This window comes from Neopsephotus bourkii, unplaced genomic scaffold, assembly GCF_033783945.1.
Source record: "Neopsephotus bourkii isolate Nb327-2 ecotype Australia unplaced genomic scaffold, CSIRO-AGI_Nbou_v1 NB_1363, whole genome shotgun sequence".
NCBI classification, from domain to species: domain Eukaryota; kingdom Metazoa; phylum Chordata; class Aves; order Psittaciformes; family Psittacidae; genus Neopsephotus; species Neopsephotus bourkii.
Genome location: NW_026901842.1, coordinates 378,976 through 395,139, shown reverse-complemented (window position 1 = coordinate 395,139; position 16,164 = coordinate 378,976). Strand labels below are relative to the sequence as shown.

Sequence of the window (16,164 nt, the reverse complement as noted above, 5' to 3'; positions counted from 1 at the left end):
GGGCTTCAAAGTACTATATTTACCTGATGAACTGCAATGGCTTTATTGCATTCATGCATTTAAGGATCTACCTTCTGTTTACAGTCAGGCTCAGACCCTAGAAAAGCCCTCGCCATATATAAGGGGCCTGTGATATCTACTTAAACACATTTCTAGGTCTGTGATGTCTTACAATAGAGCAAGAACTACAGCAGCACTCAGCTGAGACAGAACAAAAAGTTGTCCAAAAGCATTAGCAAGTTATAATCAAGTGCTACACTTTGTTTTTACAGTAACTACAACCTCACTAGTTGTCAGATACTGCTAGCTCAAAGCAATGAGGAAGAACAAGGAAAACACTGCCACTTGGTGGAAAAAAAGGATAGGAAACATCTGTAACTGTTCCAAGTAAAACTTTCTATAACATTTCATTTCCGCCATCCCAAGTGAATTTCCTAACATCACGGCTAGTGCAACTCCATCAGCACCACAGGGAATGCTGTACACAACATGCTCTGACCAGCACAGCACAGGGCTGCCTTGCAGCATACTGCACAGCAAAAGGTGTGCTTCTACCGCTCCCTCAAGTGCCACCTTGCTACCTAGGCTAGAATTCTGTAAAAGCCAAAAGGCAAGGGAAAGCTAATCCCTTTTTCAGTTGTGTATGAAGACATTTATTAAGAAGACACAGAAGTCAAAATGAAGCTCAGATTTGCCTCCCTGCTATTCTTCTCAAATCCTCATCTTTCATCCCATGCCAGGAATTACATTTTAAACTTAAAAAAAAAAAAAAAAAAAAAGAAAAAAAAAGTAACTTTAAATTTACATTTTCAGTTCTTGCAGAGCCCCTACTGCAGAGTGTACCCAGGACAGCAAATCATTTTGATACATTCGTTGTTTCTTTGCTTCCCAACTGAAGTTGAAACACTGTTCCATAGCCACCTGTAGCTCTTCCTCAGAAGGGTTAAACAGCAGCACACAGAACTGGCTGAAATCAAGAGACTTTTTAAACAAGCCAGCATGAAACAGCAACATGTCAGCAACACGTTAAAGCAGCAACCACACAATTCAGTGGTAAGATTTCTGTAGTGCATCCTTACTCAGACAAGAGCTATTCTATTATAGTCTGATTCTGTTCTTGCAGTCAAATCTTTTCTACATTGCCCTGGAAAAAGGGAAATACAATTCTCATTTCTAAGAAGGGGAAAATGGAAGACCCAGGAAACTACAGACCAGCCAGTCTCACCTCTGTGCCTGGCAAAATCTTGGAGCAGATGCTCCTGGAAAGCATGCTAAGGCACATGAAAAAAGACGAGGTGGCTGATGACAGCCAACATAGAGTCACTGAGGAGAAGTCCTGTCTGACCAATTTGGTGGCCTTCTATGATGGGGCTACGGAACTGATGGACAGGGGTAGAGCAGCTGATGTCATCTACCTGGACTTGTGCAAAGGGTCTGACACAGCCCCACATGACATCCTTGTCTCTAAACTGGAGGGACATCGGTTTGATAGATGGACCACTTGGTGGATAAAGAACTGGCTAGATGGCCACATGCAGAGAGCTGTGGTCAACATCTCAGTGTTCAACTGGAGAGCAGTAACAAGTTGTGTCCCTCAGAGGTCGGTGTTGGGACTGATTCTGTTCAACATCTTTGTTGATGACATGGACAGTGGATTGATGCATCCTCAGCAAGTCTGTTGATGACACCAAGCTGTGTGGTTCGGTTCATAGGTGGAGGGAAGGAATGGGATCCAAAGGGACCTTGACACACTTGAGAGGTGGGGTAATGCCAACCTCATGAAGTTCAACCATGTGAAGTGCAAGGTCCTACACCTGGGCTGGGGCAACCTCAGGCACAGCTACAGGTTGGGCAGAGAAGAGATCCAGAACAGCCCTGCAGAGAAGGACTTGGGGGTGCTGGTCAATGAGAAAATGAACATGAGCTGGCTTCAGCGTGTGCTTGAACCCAAAAACCAACCGTGTCCTGGGCTGCGTCAGAAGAAGTGTGACCAGCAGGTTGAAGGAGGTGATCCTGCCCCTCTACTGTGCTCATGAGACCTCACTTGGAATATTGCGTGCAGTTCTGGTGTCCTCAACATAAAAAGGACATAGAGCTGTTGGAGCAAGTCCAGATGCGGCCACAACAATGATCAGGGGGCTGGAGCACCTCCTGTATGAAGACAGGCTGAGAAAGTTGGGGCTGTTCAGCCTGGAGAAGAAAAGGCTGCGTGGAGACCTCATAGCAGCCTTCCATATGAAGGGGGCCGATAAGGATGCTGGAGAGGGACTCTTCATCAGGGACTGCAGTGACAGGACAAGAAGTAATGGGTCAAACTAAAACAGGGGAAGGTCAGGTTAGATATAAGGAAGAAGTTCTTCCCTGTGAAGGTAGTGAGACGCTGGAACAGGTTGACCAGAGAGGTGGAAAAAGGATAGAAGTGACTGCCTCTTCCTCACTTCTAAAAAAGGTAATTTATTGTTCTTGCAACAAGGAAAGGAGACAATGCATTCCATTTCCAAGTGCCTTTTATCTGTATACCAAAGGCATTCATGATATTTCTCACACTGATGCAAGAGAATTTACCAGCTGCAGTACAGCTGCCAAGATTCTTAAGTGTGTATCACTATAAAACCTTAAAACCATTGTGGAAACTGGAAGAATTCCTGCTATAAAACAGTTTTTAGCAGAATAGTCAACAGATTCATTTGACTTCATCTTGTCCTATCAAAACCCTATGTTAATTTAAATGCTCCACAGAATTTCAGTTTGCAGCACAGTCCTCTGTTTCCTCAGTAGAGCTTACTATCTGCAATCTTGAGGAAGTTGCTGGATAAAATAAAGGCCCTTGCACATGTCCTTCACTCAGTATCCCACAAGACTGCTTATACTTATACTGCATGGGCAATTGAACCAGCAGAATAATTTGGGCACAGGTCTTTATAAAGTCTCAAATGGCTTTCGTCTGTGTCTGTCTTCCAGCTTTTTTAGCCTGATGTTATGTTCCTCGGTGCTGTTAAACCTGTTGTTCAGCAGAAACAACATGTAATCCCAAGATAAAGATGACTTCAACTATTTATGACAGCTACCATCCACGGATCTTATTTCAGTTTCTTAACTTTAAACACCACCTTTATAAAATTGCTTCATTCAGAAGGACACAAAGACAGCTGGAGACAAATGAATCAATTCTGACACATTTCATGACCTTTAGGAGCACAACATCATTTATTAAGTTGTTCTAAACAACGAAAGTATTCCAGCTAACACTGGTTGGAAGAGCATTCTGTACAGAATACTACATCTCCCAGGTCGCTGCAAAACAGGTGAGATACTGTCAGAAAACATACCTCAGATCTAATGCACAGGATGACCAAGTTCACAAATGCAGATCTTTATCATGATTCAGCCTGACTACTTAACTACCTTTGGCAGAAGCCAAAAAACCACATTACAACTACAAAAAGGAAATTATGAAACTAGCTACGGAAGATCACAAACGAACACCAAGCCATGCTGATACGACTTATTCTTCTTGTACTGAGCTTCCCCGCCCCCCAACACCACCACACTTTGAAATACCTTTAGGTCACCAGCCTCAGGTTTTTCAGTCTCTGAATCGTCATCTTCCTACAAGACAAGAATTTACAGGATTAAGCTTAAAGAGCAAGCTTTGCAAGTAACTGCACTTACAGCAAAGGGCTGGCATTTAGGAGCCCAGCAGTAGTCCAAGACCCTTTCCACAGAAAGCAGTCTTACCCCACCCACTCATGACCAGAAAACAAGTCCTACAGTCAAGGAAAGAAGTGTTTGTTTGGGTTGTGGGCTGGTTTTTGTTTGGGTTTTTTTCTGGTAAAAGCATCACTCAGTAACAGGTGTCCCCTGCAAAACTCATGCTGCTCCTGAATGCTCAGAACTAGACAGTAAGAAGCAACAGAACTGTGCAAAAACATACCTATCTGATTATCTGATAATGCTGTCTCTTCCACTTGTCCCCACCATTTAGTAGTACTCACAGAAAAAACAGCATTTGCAAGACGTATTATACTCCCAAGCACACAGCAGCAAGACACACAGGACACAGCTGGCCTGCCACCACTCCAAACACGCAGGCTTGGCAAGGGTCTGGCATAGCACCACGTTCCAAGGATCAGGTGCTGCCAGCAGAAACCACATCTTTGGTTTTTGTATAGTGCCCTTGTAACCTCATTTGCAGATGATGTGAGCTCGCACAGAAGGGAACCAGTGACAAACGTTATTGGTTTTGGGTATCAGACCTCAATTTTTATTTCTACCAAGAAATTTCTGCCCTGTGAGAGCTTGAAATACTGAATGCAGCCTTGTGTCAAATTCTACACCACATGAAAAGCAAGCTCCAGCTTTGGTCCCACGTATTAGCTAAGCCTACTGTTCCACTACCCTAGGAGCTACTTCACTGGGGATCCTAGAGCTACCTATGTTTCTAGGAATACATACTCTGGGTTCAAAACAAGTCTGATGAGCAGAAAACATTTTTCATGCTCACATAACTCAGCAGAACAGTTTTTCTTCCAAACTTTGCCACAAATTTCAACTTTGTCTCCAAAACAAGAACTTGGTATTACAGCTTTTTTTTTTTTTTTCCCCTTTTTGAAGAGTGTGATGATTACATGCAACTGAAAGGAACAGTTTACAATGAAATGTGCTCATGTGCCCACGAGCAAGTTTTGCCAAGGCAAGCTACTGATTAACCACACAATAATGGCAGTAAGTTTTAATTGCCCTAATTAACACGCCTATCTCACTGAGACAAATTCCTTCACTTCAGCTACTTTCCAGATTACGTTTCTGAAAGATGCACTAATGCAAATAATTGAGACTTAACTGTCAAAGTTTAATAACAATAAGCTTATAATTAAAAAAGAACCACACTATCAAGTAACTTGGTGCTTATCAGAAATGGTGTTTCCCTCCCCTCCACAGTCCCACCTATGTTACAAACATAAAAGTCATTTCCAACAAAGCAACAATAGGTCAAACCATACATGTTATAGACAGGTAACTAAACCAGCTCCCCAGGCCTCCTAACCTAGCAGGGATATCACTGAAACAACCATCAACAAAGAGACATTGCTGAGAACTGCCTCTGAAAAAGACAGAGGCTTTTCAGTCACTGTTAAGGTAAATAATATAAACATACCATTGTTTAGATAAAAGCCCAGGACAACCTGAGTGCAACTTGCACTGCTTTCCAAAAACAACTCCTAACCAGTATTATCGACCAGCACAAGCAGTATCAAGGAAGGTCTCAATTCTGGTCAAAGAAAATGCAAAAAAACCAAGCTTCGCTCTCCTGCAACAAGCCAGAGGGAGGGCACTCCATGTAACCTGCACATATTTGTGCAGTAACCACAAATACACATAAGATCCACTGCCTAAAATGAGTGACTCGATTGACTGCCATTACTTGAACAGCAACTTGTAACTCCTAGATGATGGACACTGCAACCCACACTCAAAATTGTGTGTGCAATAAAGGCTACTCTATTTGCATGCCCATTTGTCAATGCTAGCTAAACATAGCTGATCTTGAGCACACCTACCACTTTCTTTAAAGTGGTCTCATTGAAGAAGGGTCTAGAAATTTGGGGTGTAAAAAAAAAAGAATCTCTAAAGCAGTAAAGAAGTTTTACTACTTTGCTAAGCCAGATGCCAGGGGCAGCCCCCAAATGCTAGCACTTGCACCTTCGCCAGTTAGCAACAGAACAAAGCCAAAAGCAAGAACAAGAGACAAACTTCTTGTCTGCTACTTTGGAAAAGAGATTGCAGAAACAGTGAGTGTCTCATAAGAGGCCAACCTAATGAAGTAAATTTCAACCTAATGAAGTAAATTTCAATGAGGAAAGGTTATCGTACCACAGACCTGTTATTTTCTAGGTACATGGTAGGGGAAAGAACTAGAACAGGGACAGGATAACACATTCTTAATGTGGTGGTTAGCAAAAATTGATTGATAATGAAAGGAAACAACAACCCTCCCCAGACTTACGGTTTTGCTGTTACAGACATGACAGAATTATATATCTTTTTATGTGTTATGGCTGCAGTCGCAGGCAGTGAGCTACATGCCCTGTCTCACAATACATCAGTTATCTCGGTATTTAGGTGATGATAAACACATACCATATACCTAGATGGGATACTGTTACATCAAGGTAACCTGATGTAGTGAGTGGGTTGAGTTACACACCAAAGAATAACTTTAAGAAATCACAGAACTTTATTCTTTTCAATCCTCCAGCTAACCATGCACCAGTGTGTTCCTCTTAAAAGATCATACTATATGACATATACTACATACATGTATGTTAACTACACTTAAAGAGTAATTTTATTTTGGTGTGGCTGTTGACTCTTTCCAGCCTTTTTTCCCCATAAGAGACAAATGTCATCAACACAGTTAGTAACAAGCAACAAAGACTGCACCAAGCTGCTGGTAGGTTTCAAGGCAAACGCTTTCTATTTAAAACAACGTGAACAAAGGGTTTGGACAGTGCTGAAATCCACCCACACTGTCAGGTATTGGAGGCTCCATTGTGGGTTGCAATTCGGGGGCTCTCCTTAGAAAGAAATAGAACTCTGCAACGCACGAAAGGCATCAGGGCAAGCTCTCGGAGCACAGAGGTACTTACTGACTGCCTGCTGTTCTCATCATCCTCTTCTTCGTATCCGTCCTCATCACCATCCAGGCGGGTGAAGTCATCATCTCCGTACCCAACTGATACCAGCCCTCCTTTCTCTCCTATGGAGAAAAAGTTAAACCATGAGGAATGAGCAGGCAGCAACTGGCAACGATTGAGGCCTTCACTTTACAGCGAAACGGGGCGGGCCGGCGCCTTCCCCAGCCCCCTCCCTGCCCTCACCCGTAGCCGCTCCCCCATCGCTTCCCGCCGTCCCAGCCTCGCTGTCCGACTCCGGGTCCGAATCCTCAGCGTAAACCGCCAACGACGACAAGACGCTCCGCTTAGCGGCCGCCATCTTCCACCCCCTCCGAGGCCGGACTTCCGGCGCGCGGAGACGGCGCTCTCGGCGCGCTCGCTGCAGCACCGCCGCCCTCCTTCCGCCTGGAGCGGGCTCACGTTAACCGGGAGGGCTCCGGCGTCCGCTCGCGGCGGGAGGCGTAAACCGCTGGGCGCGGCGGCGCGGGGCTGCGGTAGGGCAGGGAGAGGAGGGGGAAAGGTGAGCTCTGGCCCTTTAAGGAGTGGTGACGCCATCGCACGGCGCCGCTGCAGCAGCTGCCGGATCCTAATCAAGTGTGCGGGGCTGGGGCGCGGGGTGGTGGTGTCTGGCTGTGAAGGGGCGGTGAGGGGATGTGAGGTGGCGAAGGATTCCCTTGGGAAAAGGACGTGGGAGGCCAGCAAAGAGGAGGTGTTGTTCTCCAACATCAGCCCTCACCCCACCCCGTAGCTTCGGGTGCGGACGGGTGTGGGCGGCAGTGAGGCCCCACCAGCGCTATGGCCCTGCAGGTGTACCTCATGGTACCTCGGGCGGGGTGGTTGTCCCAGAATAAACGATATTGGGGTTCCTTCCATTGACGGGGCCTAGATGGCATCCCTGGCCTCCAAAGCAGAGAGGAGCCTGGCAGGGCAAACATGGGGGAGGTCACACAGGCGACTGCGGATGGGGCAGGCTGTGGGTAGAGGAGGGTGGCAGTGCTGGGCTTTAGCTCTGGTTCCTGTCACCGTTCACAGCTTCTCCAGGATGAGCAGCGAGGCTCCCCCAGGCCTCGAAGGCAGGGTTCGAAAAGCACTGCAAAGAGTCTTCGGGTTTGAATCCTTCAAGACTTCCCTGCAGGAAAGTGCAACTATGACTGTGGCGAGAGGTGAGGCCCAGCATCAGAAAGATGTGGAGCATGTCTGCCTTTTCATCTTCTTGTGGGGGTGATCCTGCAAGAGTTGGTATCGTGCTTGTTTTGAGGAGACACATCACCTGGACTCTGCAGGACCTCCAAGCATTCCTCTGGTCTGAAATCATTTCAGTGGCACAGAGCACAAGCCTGTGCTGCCCATCAGCTCTCCAACCATGGCTCTGCCCTGCCTGTTCTCCCTCGCATTTGTAACACCACTAGTGCATCAACCCGGAAATATGAAGTGCTAAAGTGCTATTGTTGACATTTCCTCTGGAGGCATCTGCCAGCATGCTTGTGGTCAGATAAGGTTAAAACTGTTTAAATTTATAGGTCAAAATTATTTACATATGCACATTTTCAGAGTCATCTTGTCCTTCTGTTAGAGGTGATACCAGTAGAAAACTTTATTTCCTGGCAGAGTTTATGATTGTTCTCTGAATCATGTGGCCTTTTGGCAAGGGCCTGCAGGGACAGGACAAGGGAGAATGGTTTTAAACTGCCAGAGGAGAGATTGAGCTGAGCTCTTAGGCAGAAGCTCTTCCCTGTGAGGGTGCTGAGGCGCTGGCACAGGGTGCCCAGAGAAGCTGTGGCTGCCCCATCCCTGGCAGTGCTCAAAGCCAGGTTGGACACAGGGGCTTGGAGCAAGCTGCTCTAGTGGAAGATGACCCTGCCCATGGCAGGGGTTGGAGCTGGAGGACCTTTAAGGTCCCTTCCAACCCAAACCAGCCTGTGATTATCAGAAACATGATTTTGCTGGTGTTGATGTACCAACCTATGTACCACTGTTGGCTGGACAGGCAGCTCCCGTGTGCCACCCCTGCTGCCAGCCCTCAGCTCCCCTGACAGGTCTCACAGTGCAAATCAGAACAGTGTCAAACTCAGAACTCAGGATATGCTTGCAGTTTTCATCTATTGCCAGCAGCTCTGCGGACATGCCATTGACAGCAGCCTGCTCAAAAGCAGTGCTCTGTCAGCAGTGTGTCCCTGTCTATTAATGTTGCCTGTGATGGCATCTTTGTGACTGCAGGTGGTTACTGCTTAGCACAGTGGCAGTTACTAGCCACATGATATTATCTACATGGTTGAAATTTCCAGCCATTATTTCTTATGTGGTACGTTTCTGGGATAAGCTTTAGGAGGATGTGGTAAAGATCTGTCATGGGACTGGTAATTTGGTAACTGCAGGTCTGTAAGATGAGTGAAAGCAGCTTGTCTGGAAGAGAATTAGCATGAATAACTTGTTTAACTTCTCCTTATCTTGGTTTCTCTATATCTTCTGTTACTTTTGTAAGGCTGTTTCTAAATGTTTGCAAAGCAATCAGGGATTCTTTGAAGGAAACCATCGCAGGCATGCAAATTATTGCTGTGCTTTTAGAAAATTAAGTGAAATTAAATGTCTTTTTTTTTTGTATGCCACATGGTACATGCATACATATGCTGTTTCTCACAGATTAAAAGCCCTTCTGCCCACCCCTCCAGTCAGAGTCCTGGGAGCTCACCACCACTCAGTAGCCTTGAGCTTTCTTCTGTTGTCTTTGCAGGCGAGAAGGATGTCTTTGTATGCATGCCCACAGGGGCAGGGAAATCCTTGTGCTACCAGCTTCCTGCAGTTCTGGCAGTGGGCATCACCATTGTAATTTCACCTCTGATTGCACTGATTCAGGTAACTGTCTCCTGTTAGCTGTGGCAAAGTGTCAGTGAATGGGGCCGGGAGACTGTGGAGGCACAGCTGCCTCTCGTCTTTCTGTCCACCAGTCTCTGCTGTGGGCCTTCCTCCAGATTCTCTTGATGTCTTGAAATATCTCTTGATGTTTCCTTACCCTGGTGATAGGTGAAGAGACTGCAACTTAGCTGCAGAGCAGAGTAACTCTGGTATGATAATATGCAATTTTCTAAAGGGATGTTTCTCTTCTTTAATAATCTAGTAGTTTTTATAACTGAGGCTTTCTCCATTTTCTCCAGTTGTCTTTTACTTTGCTGTGCTATACAGAGGCAGCAGAGTACCACAGACAGACCAAACTGGATCTTTCCCCAGAAGAGAACTGCCATTTTACTTACAAAGTAATAACTCCAGGAATTATGAAGTTGCCTTTGAAGGCACAATTTGTTCTGCATCAAAATGACTTTCTGTTGCAGACAGTCTTTCTGTCGTGGGAAGAAGCTGGTTTAGCAGAGCTGCTCCTTGAGTGCTCACATCTGTGGATCTTTTTAACCTGTATTTTACCTTTTCTACTTTTTCATCACCTGTTGGGAGACACACTTACCTATAGGAGCAGCTGTAGCATTGCTTAGACTTCTGTAAAGCATCTGTTAGCATTGCATGATAACCTGGTGTGGTGGGTTGCTGGTTTGTGTTTTGTGGATTTTTTTAACTCCTTTGCAGTCCCAATGTAATGCACATTAAAAGCAGGCTTAGAGAAACATCTCAGAAGGTGTTATAAATAGTGAATTTCCTCTAAGTGTAACAATTTCTGATTAAACTCCAGCACAGACAGTATTTTATTAGTGAAATGGGGGTTAAAAGAATTGCTATTGGTAAGATTTGCAGGTGAAGCCAAATGTTTCATAGTGATAAACAGGTTGAGATGAGCACAGTGAGTTATGGAACAGAGCTGGAGTGAGCCTTCAGAGGTCTTCTCATCAAGATGGAGTGGCTATGCCTGAAATGATGATGATATATTTCAGGGTAGCCAGACTTCAAGAGCTTAGTCTGGGAAGTTCATGTTAGCCTGAGAGTTGACTTTGTGAACAGTGTATGTGAAATCAATCACTGAAACCAGTTATTGAGTGAAATAATAAGGTACCTGTTTTTCAGGACTACTCATATCTTCTGAAATGTTATGTGCTGGTCAAGTGTGAGTAAACAGCTTAGTGTAGGGATGACGAGGTGAATTTGTATGCCCAGTGTTTGTCTGGATGTGATGCCATGTTTTCTTACTGGTTTTCCTGGCATCATTCTCATCACCAAACTTGGCTCTGTTGCAGTGATTTGTGTGATCCTTGTATTTTGTCCTATCTCAGCTGCTTGTATGACATCCTGCTGTTATTTTGGTATGAAATGCGCTCTGTTATTGTAGGGTGGTCACATTCATTTTCCACCTCTGTCAACTTGATTGTACTGGTAGCTTGTTTCAGCATGCTTCGGGTTGTGATGAGTTATTTTGCATAGATCCCTCCTGGTGTCCCCTAACAGCAAAAAGGCTGTCTTAAAGGGAATGGAGGCACAAAACTGCAGTTGGATGGATATGCTCACAGCTGCAGATAAAGTCATCTAGAGTTAAAGCTACAAATACCCAGACTGTAGGTGTATGTTAGAATCATAGAATAGTTAGGGTTGGAAAGGACCCCAAGATCATCAAGTTCCAACCCCCCTGCCATGGACAGGGACACCTCGCTCTAAACCATGTCACCCAAGGCCTCATCCAACCTGGCCTTGATGTTGTGAGAGTTGATCCTGAAGGTGAAAGTTGGGGCCTCACCTGGATGTCCCTGGTAGTCTTTCTTGTGCTGACGACTCTCTTTATTTCCATTTGCTTTTAATTTAATTTTAATTTTGTATTTACTCTAGGATCAAGTGGATCACTTGCTGGCTCTGAAGATCAAAGCCTGCTCTCTGAACTCCAAGCTTTCTGCCCAGGAAAAGAAAACCATCCTGGCTGACTTAACAAGTGAGAAGCCTCAAGTAAAGCTCCTGTACATCACCCCAGAGATGGCAGCTGCCTCCTCCTTCCAAGCTACGCTGAACTCTCTGGTGTCCCGAAACCTCTTGTCCTACTTGGTAATTGACGAAGCGCACTGCGTTTCCCAGTGGGGACATAACTTCCGACCTGACTACCTCCGCCTGGGCACCTTGCGCACTCGCATACCCAATACGCCCTGTGTTGCCTTGACAGCTACTGCCACCAAGCAGGTCCAGGAGGACATTGTGGCAGTGCTCAAGCTAAAGCAGCCACTTTCCACATTTAAGACCCCTTGCTTCAGATCTAACTTGTTCTATGACGTGCAGTTCAAAGAGCTCTTGACCGATCCATACGCCAACTTGAAGGATTTCTGTCTGAAGGCACTTGAAGTGACAAACACTACTGGGGTAGGTTTTACATTTAAGGAAGAAGGCAAAACTGAAAAAATCTACCTTGATAGTCACTGACCTTGGTACGGCCCTGGCAGGTCTGGGGCAGGGGAGGAGGAGGTCCCTGGAAGGAGGGTGCCCATGTGTATGTTCTAGTTTCTCTGAAAGTGGTCACATACAGTTTTTAGTTCCTCTAAGATAGCTAGAATGTGAAGGCTGTGCTCCTTTCAGAGGTGTCCTCAGAAAGGGGTTGCTCTAAAAGTGGATTAGGAATATGCGGCAAGCATTTGTCTTTATTTGTCATGACCCAGGCAATTATTGTATGTTTGATTATGTTCTGCTTGTCTGCTATGGGGAGGATGAAGAGGAGCATTTGAATGTCGTGTTGAATTTCCTGCTCTGACATTAATTCCCAAAATAACTCTCAGCTATTCGGTTGTAACCTCTGCACCTGTGTTTATTTGGACAGCAGAGGGAGACTGCTTCTTGCCTTGTGTCTACTGGGAGAGGATTGAGGGAGCAGATTTGGTTGCTGTTGGGACTTGTGGGACTTGTAGGACTTGTAAGGAAACTGTCTTTCTCTCTGATTCACTTTTGTGCTGACACAGTATTTTCAGTTGCCAGGGAATCAGACTGTAAAGAAATGAGCTTTGGACATTCCTCCTGTCTCTGCCATCCTAATACTGCAGCTTTGTTGACTGGCTTCAGGCTGTGTTGTGGACTTTCTCTCCTGTCTGCCCAGGTGTACTCTGGTTGTGGCATTGTGTACTGCAGGATGCGGGATATGTGTGACCAGCTGGCTACTGAGCTGAGCTACCGAGGAGTGAAAGCCAAGGCTTATCATGCAGGTACAGGAAGCTGCATCTGCATCTCTCAATAGGTGGTAGAACTGAACTGTACAATCGTTAAGGCCTGGGTTGGGGCTATCTAGGAAACAGTTTTCTGGGCATGATCTGCAATGTGTCTGATGCTCATGTAAGATAAGTTTGGGGTCTTCCACAGGACAGCATTCCCTTCACTCCAGAGCTGTTGGTTTTGTTGGATCTTGCACAGCCTAAATATAATAATTGCTTTTATCCCAGGAAGGAATCAGATTTTTCTCTTTGGAATCGAAACAGCTGCTGCTGTCTCTGTCAGGGGTTGGCTTAGAATGGGGGAATGGAAGAGGAATTTAATTTATTTCTTTCCCTGTTGTTTTCTTCCCTTTTTTTTCCTTCCCAGGACTCAAGGCAGCTGACAGGACTTTAATCCAGAATGAGTGGATGGAGGAGAAGATCCCTGTTATTGTTGCAACCATCAGTTTTGGAATGGGAGTAGACAAAGCCAACGTCAGGTATGTGAGGCTGAGTGTTGTGCCCTGCTGGAGTCTGAAACCTGAGCAGTGGGAAGGGAAAGCCTCAGTCTCTCTGTTACCTGATACATGCGACTCAAATGCCCGATGAACACTTGCTAAGACCACAGGAACAGAGGTGGATGTTTTTTATCTTAGAACCAGTAAAAACAAACGTGGAAGGGTTCTATAAAGAAACGAAGAACAAGCCTCCAGAGCTCCTCTGTGCCAGCCATCTTCCGAACCAAGAAAACTGGAGGAATTTTATTTTTTGTGCCATACCCTCCAGGGTTCCAAAAGAAGACATCCTGAGGCAGTCACAGCTGTCCCTTTCACTTCTCTTAGTGAAGTAGTTGCTGTTAAAAAGCAGTGGGAAGAATATGAGCACCTGAAATAATTCATACACCCTCTCCTAAAATGGTCAGAGCCAACTCTTTTTTAGACATCTCCTTTTGCAATGCAGTGGGGGGGAAAATAAAGCAGTTCACAAATGGCAATAACCATATCAAAATACAGCTCTAGTCCAAGGATAAAATTTTGCACATGATTTCAACAGCTATTCCTGTGGGACTTCTGTCACCATAATTGCTCTGTGTTGCTAGAATTCCTGCACTGCACTATGGCTGTGCTGAGTTGGCATTGTGAGCTGTGATTGCTTAGCAGAGGGTAATTCAGGTGCAGCTCATGCAGTGCCCCACACAGACCTGATCTGTACTCTAAAATCCACATAAAGTGATTGCTCTGAATGCTGTGAGAGAGGGGCAGGACAGCAGTGAGACAGTCAAATCAGTTCACAATTGTGCCATCCTTCTGTGTCCCTGTGCTGCCAGGTAACAAGATCGCATAGCAGTGACAGTTTCGCTGCTTGATTCATGTGACCCAAGAGAGAAATGAGAAGTTTACTAGGACAGCAGCATGAATTCAGGACCCGCTGAAGCCACCCTGCCCTATTCAGGAGAGTGGCTGTTAGAGAAAGCAGAGTAACTGAAATGCATAGGGCTGGTCGAGAGTGAAATGTAGCTGAAACATGCTTATAATCTGGTCAGTTTCCAAGGAATGGAGTTAAAATGACTTTTTACAGGATGTTTTTTTAATAGTTTAAAGGATATTATACCTGAGCCTAGGCAACAAGCAACTGCTGCTTAGCCTTCATTCTGTTGGCAGAGTTCTGAGCAATCATGCATATGTTACCAACTAAGATCAGGTCTGACAACTTCTGGAGGTGACTTTTCTGCACAAAAGGGAAAATGGGTGGTGTCTTTTATGCTGGAATCAGCTCCTTTCTGTTAATTCAGTTTTGCTTGAGATTATCGATTGCTTCAGTAAACTTTCTGATGGGGATTAAATGTGTAGGGCTCTCATGCTCCTTGCCTGGCCTGTTCTGGAGTGTTTGTGTTTCTTCAAACATGTTTGCCTGCTTTTGTCCTTTACTCTTTTGCCCCACCCTTTTGTGTCAGACCAGCCCGTGGGACATGCTGGTTTGGAGGCAGGCTGGGATTTAAAATATTGCCAGGATTACTGTCCTGTGAAATGCTCTCAGTGCAGGTATAACCTAAATTGCCAAATAGTCAGGTACAAGCAGGTTTAAAGAAGTGGTGTGTTGAAAACAGTCAGACGTTATATGAAGTTTAGCAATGATTCTATACTTGTATTATCTGGCTAGGAAGAAAGGAAGGATGCCTTCATCTATAGGTCAGCTTGGTAAGACAGAACTTCCCATACAGGCTTTGTTGACAAAAAAGTGCCTTTTAAATCGATTGTTTCAAAATGTGTTCTGCAATGTTCAAATTGTGTTCCACAAAATAAATAGGACCTTTTAATTAATGCTGTACTTCATGGTAAAATCTCCCAAACTCTGTAGTTCAATGTCCTTATTCTCAGTCTTCATAGCTGTACAATTCTATGCATGTTTGGTATATTCACATGCTCATCCTTTTCCATCCATTTAAAGTAACATCCTGCTCACATTCTGTTCTGGTGTGTTGTTTTTCTTATAGCCCAGCTGTTTTCCTTGTGTCTCATATTAAGAGGGGTTAAATTTCTGTGTGCAAAATCCCTTGCTCTGCTAAACCCTGCCTTTTATGCTTTTGCTGCCCTATATTTTACTGTTGTTGATGTCCACAAATAACACCATTGTATATGAAGTGATCTGAGAAACCTGCAGCCTTATGTTTCCTGTTGCCTTATCCCATGCAGATTCGTTGCCCATTGGAATATTGCTAAGTCAATGGCTGGATATTACCAAGAGTCTGGCAGAGCTGGGAGGGATGGGAAGCCATCCTGCTGTCGCCTCTATTACTCAAGGCATGAGAGGGATCAAGTCAGCTTTCTGATAAAGAAGGAGCTCTCTGACATCCAGGTAAGATCTGCAGAATAGTACCCACCTGCCTAGATATGCTGCTGCCTTTCCTCTGATCTGGCTTGTCTGCAGTAATCTTGGAATGTGCAAAGATGAAGTGAGTTTTTCTGGGTCTTGAGCTGTCAGTAGCCCTGTTTCAAGGGACAGCAGTGAGGAATGAAATAGAAAGGGAAAGGGCTGCAGCTTGAGCTCTATTAGAGAGGCATGGGTGAGCATAAGGCTGGAGCAGAGACAGGATGGTGTCTATACCTGTTTGGTGGATTTATCAGAAGGGTTGGATTTAGTTGTCACTAGAGTTACTTTATCTGTTTAAATTTAGGACTATTGTTATTGTCCCCTTCTGCTTTCAGGAAAAAAAAGGCACCTTAAAAGAATGTGACAAAGCTGTGATGACAGCTTTTGATGCCATTGTGAACTTCTGTGAGGAGCTGGGGTAAGTGCACTGTTACTCCTGAGATCTTGCACATCCAGGAAAAAAAAATACTGAATGAATTGCCTGGTATTTTGCTGTCTGAACTGAGGAAGGTGTCCCTGAGACA

At 45.0% G+C, this 16,164-nt stretch overlaps 2 protein-coding genes across 9 annotated transcripts in view; one reads left to right on the top strand and one right to left on the bottom strand.

Annotated features, from left to right (window-relative positions):
- The window catches only part of SAP30BP (SAP30 binding protein), a 32,395-nt gene extending 25,325 nt beyond the window's left edge, over window positions 1–7,070 (bottom strand). Inside the window, exons 1-3 of one of the 2 annotated variants that reach the window (XM_061366933.1) lie at window positions 6,882–7,069; window positions 6,651–6,760; window positions 3,562–3,609 (exon numbers count right to left, since the gene is read on the bottom strand). In XM_061366933.1, coding sequence (XP_061222917.1) covers window positions 3,562–3,609; window positions 6,651–6,760; window positions 6,882–6,996 — 273 coding nt within the window. In that variant the 5' untranslated portion in view covers window positions 6,997–7,069. Of the gene's footprint in view, window positions 1–3,561; window positions 3,610–6,650; window positions 6,761–6,881 lie in introns of both variants that reach the window. The other variant, XM_061366934.1, reaches the window with a different exon arrangement.
- A 38-nt stretch (window positions 7,071–7,108) lies between these two features.
- The window catches only part of RECQL5 (RecQ like helicase 5), a 38,647-nt gene continuing 29,591 nt past the window's right edge, over window positions 7,109–16,164 (top strand). For 5 of the 7 annotated variants that reach the window (XM_061366918.1, XM_061366920.1, XM_061366921.1 and 2 more), the window contains exons 1-8: window positions 7,109–7,197; window positions 7,710–7,840; window positions 9,409–9,530; window positions 11,436–11,954; window positions 12,679–12,784; window positions 13,158–13,269; window positions 15,463–15,625; window positions 15,976–16,058. In XM_061366918.1, coding sequence (XP_061222902.1) covers window positions 7,720–7,840; window positions 9,409–9,530; window positions 11,436–11,954; window positions 12,679–12,784; window positions 13,158–13,269; window positions 15,463–15,625; window positions 15,976–16,058 — 1,226 coding nt within the window. In that variant the 5' untranslated portion in view covers window positions 7,109–7,197; window positions 7,710–7,719. Of the gene's footprint in view, window positions 7,198–7,296; window positions 7,321–7,709; window positions 7,841–9,408; window positions 9,531–11,435; window positions 11,955–12,678; window positions 12,785–13,157; window positions 13,270–15,462; window positions 15,626–15,975; window positions 16,063–16,164 lie in introns of those variants that run through there. The other 2 variants (XM_061366924.1, XM_061366919.1) reach the window with 2 other exon arrangements.